Source organism: Arachis ipaensis, chromosome B06 (genome assembly GCF_000816755.2).
Source record: "Arachis ipaensis cultivar K30076 chromosome B06, Araip1.1, whole genome shotgun sequence".
Classification (NCBI taxonomy): Eukaryota; Viridiplantae; Streptophyta; class Magnoliopsida; order Fabales; family Fabaceae; genus Arachis; species Arachis ipaensis.
Genome location: NC_029790.2, coordinates 4,854,275 through 4,863,733, shown reverse-complemented (window position 1 = coordinate 4,863,733; position 9,459 = coordinate 4,854,275). Strand labels below are relative to the sequence as shown.

The window sequence follows — 9,459 nt, the reverse complement described above, 5'->3', positions numbered from 1 at the left end:
GTTTCATAAGTAGTCTCCGTCTGATGCAAGCCTTTGCTGCGGATAAATTTCATCATATTCCATCAAAACGTTCAGTTTTTCAATGTTGGCATGTTGATTTGAGCCTGTATTTCCCTTTTTCCTTAATGCAAGATTAGTGCATATTTAAAAAAACATATTTCTAAAGATTCATCCTTAAACACTCTTTACTAAATAAGGAATGTTGCACTCCTTACTAAAACATAATACAAATATTAAACATCTCTCTTGACTAAAACTTAAACTGTAAACTATGTAATTCATCTCATTCCCGGAGGGAGATCAATGCCAAAATAACAAATTTCCTGAGCAATACAGAAAATCCTCTGCATATTAATTCATAACCTTATTGCATGACTCTACCACTTATTCTGTACAGAACATTTCAAATTAAATCAAAATTTGTCGATAATGTTGGTGTAATATACATGATAGAGATATCAACTGATACACGTCTGATCTTGAATTTTGAAATAAACATCAGGTAAAATTTATTTTTCTCGGACGAACTAAACCCATGTAAAACTTATGCTAAACCCCTCTCTCTATGTATGTATATATCATTTGTATTACCATGAGAATGCTTGTGCTTATCCATTTGCAGAAGAATCAGTGAGAGCATTCTCTAGGACCAGTTTGAGCTTCTTCAACATTTTTACTGCCCAACTTTGATAGAAACTCGGTTCTTGAGGCACTTGCCCTTCTTCTCAGTCAGAGATTTCTGAGTGTCCGATTCATTCCTCTGGCTGAAACATAGTGTATGTTGAACTAGTCTCAGTCTTGGTAACCTGCAATTCCAAGTGATATTGGTAAGGTGAACCTACAAGAAAATCTTGAAGAAATTCTCATCTTACCACATCCTCTAAATGTATTTTTCGAATTTCATTTGGATTTAATAAGACATTATTAATATAACAAATTGGTTCATATTTAAGACTTTTATAACTCCCCATTGGACAATGTAGAAAGATCTATAAGTTTAGTTTATACCAACCTCAGCTGTACGAGAAATCATGCCAGCTGGAAGTATGGGAACAATAGATGTCCAGAGAACGGGATCTCCCAATGGATCCACAGAGTTGTAGGCCGTCAAGAGTGGGGCAGACAAGAATGGAGTCAACGGGTAAACGTTTCTTTGAAGTGACAAAGCTCCGCTCATTCCCATTGCAATGTCAAGTCGGTCATTTCCATCCTCATGATTTGATGATTTCTCAACTGCTTTGCCATGATCCAACTTATTGACTATATTCTTGTTTTCATTCTCATCATTTTCTGTACTATTCTCCTGTCTCTTTGCTGCTTTCTCTTGCAAACTCTTGTAAGCAGCGGATTGTGACAAAATACTTAAGGCAGATCCTGAAGAACTTTTATGTTTTTTCTCATTGTGAGGCTGACCTAACTTTGGCATTTGGTATGGCTCAGTAGGTTGCACTTTCTGCTCCAGTGTCTTAAGTTCACTACAAACATCTCCAGCAAATCCGTGTTTCTTTTCTTCTGATAATCTTGTCCCACTATCAGGTTGTCGATTTTTGTTAGATGCCCACCATTTGATGTGACTTGTTAAATCAATCTTTCTTTCTATGCAAAAACCACTCATGTAGTCACTTTCTGCTGCTGAATCATCACCTGTATTTTTAATGTTAATGTTAAACATCAGTGAAAAAGATTATAAAACAGGAAGAGTTAACAAATTATTTCATCAAATTTCTTTTCAATAGGCATTGAAGGTCCCTACAAAATAACTCCATTTTTATTAGAAGATTAAACTGAACTTAAAACTTATTAGAACATACCATACTGCATGCTATTGAAGTAATCTGATCCTGCTATACGACCATACGGCTCCCATCGACTATTTTTTAGTATCACCACATGCAAAATAAAATGTTGGAAGTTAAAAATCATACACAAGTGGATGATAACTAGATCAAATAACCACACAGACTTGGAAACGAGAATACAGATCTAATATTAAAGTCAGACAATTTAAAGTATAAATAAACATAAACAATTATTCAATCTAATTGGGGCATAAAATAATGCTAAGAACCTCTAGTTACTTTGAAGGGATTTTTTGCCTCTCCAAAACTTGGGGAAAAATAGCTATCCACAACCTAGACACGCTTTATTATTATTTAAAAAAAAATAAAATAAAATAAAATTATGTGCCAGAAAAGCTCAGGAACAAACTTATCCATGAGTGCATAACACAGCTTTCTGGCAGAGAACAAGCACAAATTAAAAAAGACAACAGGTAAAAATTTATTTGTGTGTTCATCTTTGTGTGATTGTGTATATATTTATTACTGGACGCCTCTGGCAGAACTTTGATGTTTCGCACCTGGAGAGGGCACGGTATTTTGATATTCCTCTTGAAAAACCACTGCTCTTCCTGCAGAAAGCATCAGGGGTAAGCAGCAGTATGATACATGTTAAAGAAATATTTTGGCTAAGTAGTAACGCACCGACGCAAAGACGCAAGGTATTCCTCCCTGGAAACATTTTGCATTTCATCAAGATCTCTTGTATAATCAGTCACCTATAGCACAGAAATCAAGCTTAAAAATAAATAAATAAACTATAAATATCTCCAAATAATATTTTGCCAGAAAAATCTGAAGCAGTAAAAAAAATGCAGGGCATCAATTTCATCTAGGAACATCAGAACAGATTTTACTTAAAATTAATACTACTAGTATCATCTTACTGGGAAGTTAATAAGCGTTCCTGGACCCCAGTATTTCAAAGCAGCAAGATCATATGCTCTAGCTGCTGCCTCCTCATCATCATAAGCTCCTGTTGAAAACAAACACATTCGTTTACCAACAAAAGAAAGAAAGAAAGAAAAACCAAAGGAAAAGGGATAACTTACCCAAGTAAACTGGCATCCCAAAGAATTTTTTACCAATAAATTCATGCACAACATATAAACAACGTTAGTATTAAGAAATACCTTCATATATTTACAAACAAAATTAGTAAGAGACAGAAAACAGAAAACAGAAAACAGAGGAAGGTATATCCAGAGCAGAACCTTGCTTCCCTTTCTTATTCTGATTCTGGTTCCACGTACTCTTATCCCAAAGATGTGCTTCATAACGACCAGTCCATCTATGCCTAATGATATATCATTCATGACACTCCAACATGAGTCCAAAATCATAAAGAAAACTCGTAACAAAAATTCATAAATAAATCAGCAGAACCTTAAATCATAATTAAAAGTAAAAGCATCATAATTTCGGATTAATAATCATCTATAGAAAATTTCTTTTATTCACAAGCTATTTTAAACTTAAGCTAACCCGAAAAAACGAAAACACAAATATGCTATAACATAGTAAGCTATTGTTATTAGTCTATCAGAGTCAGTTGCAACTTGCAAGTTGCAACAGTTACTAAGTCACAAAAAGCACAAAGCAAATCTCAATTTTTCATTTCAACCTTCTGTTTAGCACACACTAAGATCAGAACTAACGCGCAATCTGAATTCGGTTAGTAATATTTGTAGCAAACCTGGTAACGCCGCGGTATATGGAACTGCGTTTGCCGGCGGCGCACGGTGGCATCTTACTGATACGCTCTTTGGCGGTGCAGCCTCTCTCCTTCTTCGCCTTCTTGAGTCCCCTGTACAGCAGAAGCTGATCGTTGGCAGCTGCCACCACCGCCTCCGACGTGTCCGCAGCGCCGCCTCCGGCATCTGACTTGCCGGGATCAGAGGAAGACGAAGCCATGACGTTAACAACAGAACCAAAACCCTAAGAGAGAGAAAGAGAGAGTGAAGAGTTTCAGTGTGCGAGCGTTTTGTTTCTGTTTTTGGTTTTCAGTGTGAGTGAGTGAAGTGAGATAGAGAATGGATCAACTGTTAAGAGGGGAAGGGGGTGATGCTGTGGAGTTACTGAAATGCCCTTTGTAGGGCGCTGTTGTGGAGGGTTTTTAGATGATGTGTAACGGCTAGGACTGAGTGAGGGTAAGAATGTAAATTGATAGGTTTTGAAAGTATTATGAGTTGGGAGGAAGGTGCAATGTTGGGTGCCACGTGGGTTTCTGGTTCCCCTGCTGGGGCAACTTACCTGCTAACCTGCCACCATGCCACCTGCTCTCTCATCTCAATCATTTAGCTGGAAAATCAGTCAAAATCATTAATCTTACGGTGGAAATTTACTGTAGTTATTTGATGTGAATTTGATAGTTTAAAATAGTTAAATAATAAAAATATATTAAATAAATTACTTAATATTTTATTTTTTATTAATAATTTTAAATTCCTTTTAAAATTCTTCAAGAATCCGTTAGCTCCCCTATTGCTGTAAACAGAGTAATTAGTTAAAAGTTTCATAGTAGACAATGAATCCAATGCTGTCTAGGCGAAAGTAAATTTTAAATGTATGTAAAGAACATATTATTAAAGAATGTAAGGAGTAAATCTTTTTTTAATATGGCTACCCTCATTCATGTTGGGGATGTTGGAACTAGAGTACCATTCTTATGCATTAATATGTATGTCCCACGAATTTGGGATGAGAAAAATGAGTTGGGACTTGGGACCCAAAATAAGATTGCTAGGTACTATATCCGTGCTTATCCGTTTGATATAACCAAGGACTTGATGTTTTTTACGTGGATTAAAGTTGAACAAAGATCATTATCAAATCTAAGAACTTATAACTATTATGGCAATGGTTATTTTCTAGAACTGTTTTTCTTTTTCTTAAATATGGTTTCGGAGATAATATACCAGCACATGATAATAAAATGTTTCATCATACTTTAATAAATAATAATGTATCAAGTTAATATTAGGCGATAATTTTTGTTAAAAAAAATACTATAGACGTTTTTTTTAAAAAAAAAAAAAGTAGAAACAAACTGATTATATGGATGTGTCTAATAATTAATATATTTTAAATACATATATAAAAAGACACATCCAGAAAATATATCTATAAAGACACTTCTATTAAATACAGCTATAAAAAAAATATTTTTATTAGACACATCTACGAACACACTTCCATGAAACATAATTATAAATAAGAGTTGGCAGAAGTTGGCAGATATGCTGTTGGTAACGTAGCGGAACCGATTTCCTAATAACAATGAATTAGGTTTAATTTAGAAAAAAACAAAGAAAAATAACACAAATAAAGGAGGAGGTCGGTGAAATTTAATCATTCCTACCCAGATAGACTTTCCAATGTGATGGAGAATATTTTGATAAGGATGCAATACGATGGAAATGAACGAGTAGTTTTGTCGGAAAAGGTGCATAGATTGGCTAATTTTTTTTGTTATAGAAGTAAAAGTAGTGATATGCTTTAATATGGTAATTTTTGGTATTTTTTAAAATTGTGGAAGTATACAAATTCTTGGGACCGATTTCTGTACTTAAAATTTTTTAATTTTTTTAACACAAATTTCTAGAACCGATTTGTGTACCTCTCAGAAATCTCTGGGACCGATTTGTGTACCTCTCACAAATCAGTCGGTCCGATTTCTGTACCTCTAGTTAAACGATCTCACATTTAAGTATAACACTCCAACAATTCACATTTAAGAAAAACACCACTACCACTCCAATATTAAAAATAAAAAATTCGCATAGGTTCTAAGGGAAATGGATTCTCTTAATTGTTAAAAAAAATTAAGAGTATAAAGTGTAATTTTTAATTTTTTGTTGTTCTCTTTTTTATAGTTTTATATTTATTTTTTGTCACATTTATAAAATTAATGATGAAAGATCATACTTTACTCCAGAGACAAATGTATGTATATGAGTGTGGGGGCAATCGCCCTCGCTACGATTTGAAATTTTTTTTAGTAATATATGGTAATAATTTGAGAAAAGGACAAATCGGTCCCTAACCTTTTTTTCGGAAGACATTTTCGTCTCCGATGATTGGAAAATACAATGATGTCCTTAACCCTTAAAAATTGTGGACAGATCTATCCCCCGTTAAACTCAGCCCGTTAGTCCCGTCGGAAAATGCTGAGGTGGCTGCCGTGGCTCTGACGTGGACGTAACGGGATGACACCTTGGCAAGACTTTTTGAAAATAGGACATATTAGTCCCCAGCGTCCAAAACGACGCCGTTTCTCCCCCACCCCTCCAAATACAGTTTAATTCCCATATGCAATACCCATAACACCCATGTTTTCTCCTCTGAATTACTGAAAACCTAAGAAGACCAACGATCAAAGTTCCTCCCCCTATTTCTCCCTCCAAAAATTACACTACGTGGAAGATCACTCGGTTCGTCGTGAAGTTGCTATGGAAGGCCAAGAAGGAGGGTTTCATGGAGGTCGTACTTGCTGTCTTCCTTAGAAGATAAGATCGTGATGCTTTTCGTTTAAGTTTTGGTTATCGTGGTGCGAAGAATGGGTGAATGCAGTGTGTGTGCATGTTGAGAGTGTGGGAAACAGGGGGTATAATGCGGTGGAAAAACTCTTTTGAAAACGTTATGGGTAGGATTAGTATGAGGGATTGTGTTTGGGCAAAGGAGTTTCCTTCATACTTTTGGTAACTGTTTCTGGACTGATACGTTGTTGATCATTGGTTAATTTCAGATGGTTGATGTTTTTGTGGTGCCGATTTTTCACCATAGAGGGAAGTTTGTCAGAGGGATTGATGGAGCCCTGGTTTATGAAAATAGGAAGGAAAAGAGGTTCTTGAGATGGACCTGGACTTTGTGAACTTCGGATACCTTGTTATGTTATTCAAGGGTTTGGGATACCAGTCATACAGGGAAGTATACTGGTATGATCCCACAAGTAGCGACATTGAGTCGGGTTTGAACAAGTTAACTGGGGATGCTGGGATAAATGCAATGCGAGATAACATATCGAAGAACCAAAACACTGCTGAGTTCCATATATACTTTAATCACGGAGTAGATGTCCCTGAGGTTGTTGAAGATGCTGGAAGGGATGGTAATGGGGCAGTGGATGTGGATGTGGATGAGATATTAGAGGAACTGAAGACATCCTCTTCATCAGATGACGGGTACGAAAGCACGAAGGATGTGCTGTACAAACTTCCACCAGCTGGAGTGGAGACCTCTAGTAGTGAGAGTGACAGTAATGGCGAGGGGACTGGTTGTAAGAGAAAAAGAAGCACGAAGGGTAGAAAAAAGATAGTCACCCCAAAGAAGCTAGTTGCAAAGAGGCAAGGGTCAAATGGAAAGTCTAAGGTTGAACAGAAGAGAGTTCAGAAAGGACCAGGGTAAATATTAGAGGAGAAAATAGTGCAGGGGATAATACTGGTGGTCAGGAGGCTGATGGGCCGAATGATCAAGGAGGAGGTGGTGATAATCCTAGTGTGCAACCGGACAATGCAGGGGTAGGAAATTTTTATGTCTTAGTACCTGAATCTTCAAGGATTGATTTGTATTAGTATATTATTCCTGAGGGACTAATATGTCTTCATATTAAATTGTCAACTAATTTGACCATTATATCCAGGATGCTTCAAACAGCCAGTCAAGCAGCTCAACACCCCAACAGCAACAACCTACTGTAACTGTTCAATTATTTGTCATTATAAGCTGTTTAGTATATGTACTGAGTAATTATTGCCTGATTATATTGGCATCTATTATGGCAGGTTCCGAGCGGAGCTGGTCCAAGTGCGACGAATGTTGCACCTGTTCCAACAAGAGTTACAAGATCAACAATTGTATTAGGACCACCTACCCCAACGGTTTCTAGTGGCAGGCCAGCCGCCCCAAGTTTAAACCAGCCCTTTAGGCCCCAGGAAATGTTCCATCCATGGTCACCGGCACAGCTCAACCTAAACCGTCAAAGTTCAGACCAAAACAGGAGATTTTCAGGTCACCTACTCCACTTGGTCAAGCAGTTCACCAAGCACCATCTAGCACACAGCACCAAGAAGCAGTTCACCAAGTCCCATCTAGCACGCAAGCAGCTGCACAGCCTCAACAGGCTCCACAACCATCTAAACCAAATGTCTCAGCGTCCAAGGACTCCAAGGAATGAAGCAAGTCAAGTCTTATCTTATTTTGTAACAAATGTGTCCTGCTGTAAACCTTTATGGCAACTTCCAGACCAAAACTATCTTTTTTTTTTTGTATCAGTCAGTTTTTTGGTTACCTGTTTATGGTTCAGCAAAAACTTGTTAATGGTAGCATGCCATACATGTGCAAACATTACTAACCAACTAGTCGTCCTTTTTTTGGGTTGTCACTTACAATGAACAATGTTTAGGTTCAAAGGTTTGATGCCAGTTACTCAATGTTTGATTATCTGTTATTTTTCCAGCTTTCATTTTCTGCTGTACCTTGCAATATACATGCTAAAAATTCATACATTTCTAGAAAGAACATGTTCAAATTTTTCCAGGCAACACGTAACAAAATTTATCATATTCAACCATCAATCAGTTCTTACAACTTAAAATACCAGCAATCAGGACAATTAAAATCACATATATACACCATCTTATTGGATTTTTTTTGGACTCTAAAGCAACTATCCTCTTCTCAAAACAACTGATCTTCTTTTCCATGCCATGCTTCCATTGATGCTCTTCAACGTCACCAAATTCCTTCTCTGCCTGGAACCTTGAATCACTCAACCCAAGCCTTCCAATATGCTCATCCAACCACAAAAAATTTTTTGCAATGGGGTTGTCTCACCTGCACAAAATCAGTCCACATATATCACCATGAAAACCTGGGTTACCCTAACCCTTAACACTAACAGATTCCTACATAGTTATACATACCTTATAAAACGGACAGTTGAGAAATAATCTGTTAGGGTTGCTGCTCGTCTTCGACATGAACATGATGGCGTGTTCTCCACAGAAGCACTTCCGTGACACCCCATCTTTGCCATCCTTCCCATTAGGACCAGAACCTTCAGCGAATTGCTCTTCTCTTCCTACACCTCCACTTCTTCGCGAGCAAGATGATACCCCATCGATGCCATGCTCCCTTTCTTCATTCACCAGCTTCACCCTTTCTATGCAATCGAGGGAATATGGTTCAAGAATTTGAAAGATTGGGGGTGGGGGGGAAACGGCGTCGTTTTGGATGCTGAGGACTAATATGTCCTATTTTCAGAAAGTCCTGCCAAGGTGTCATCCCGTTACGTCCACGTCAGAGCCACGACAACCACCTCAGCATTTTCCGACGGGGCTAACGGGCTGAGTTTAACGGGGGATAGATTTGTCCACAATTTTTAAGGGTCAGGGACATCATTGTATTTTCCAATCATCAGGGACGAAAATGTCTTCCGAAAAAAAGGTCAGGGACCGATTTGTCCTTTTCTCTAATATTTATTTGCCCCCACTAAATTATTAAATTTGACTCCACAATAATTTTTTACTCAACTTTTGGTACTTCATAGTCAATTTAAAAATTTTATATTAGATGTCATTAGAATGATCAATTCTCAATTTAAATGAAATTTGTGTTTTCT

At 37.1% G+C, this 9,459-nt stretch overlaps 1 protein-coding gene across 1 annotated transcript; it reads right to left on the bottom strand.

The window, feature by feature from the left end:
• On the bottom strand, window positions 247–3,876 carry LOC107645491 (AP2-like ethylene-responsive transcription factor At2g41710). Its single transcript, XM_016349527.2, has 9 exons — window positions 3,535–3,876; window positions 3,053–3,135; window positions 2,891–2,899; window positions 2,726–2,814; window positions 2,484–2,557; window positions 2,360–2,410; window positions 1,812–1,870; window positions 1,013–1,644; window positions 247–806 (listed from the first exon to the last, which is right to left on the bottom strand). The coding sequence occupies exons 1-9, from the start codon at window positions 3,750–3,752 to the stop codon at window positions 753–755; spliced, it is 1,269 nt and encodes a 422-aa protein (XP_016205013.1). The 5' UTR covers window positions 3,753–3,876; the 3' UTR covers window positions 247–752.

What these genes read in the sequence shown, in the direction of transcription:
- LOC107645491 (XM_016349527.2), bottom strand. Translation starts at nt 3,752, where the DNA reads ATGGCTTCGTCTTCCTCTGATCCCGGCAAGTCAGATGCCGGAGGCGGC. An exon ending in ATATACCGCGGCGTTACCAG is followed by an intron (nt 3,136 to 3,534) that starts GTTTGCTACAAA and finishes ATATATCATTAG; the next exon opens with GCATAGATGGACTGGTCGTT. An exon ending in TGATTTCTCGTACAGCTGAG is followed by an intron (nt 807 to 1,012) that starts GTTGGTATAAAC and finishes TTGGAATTGCAG; the next exon opens with GTTACCAAGACTGAGACTAG.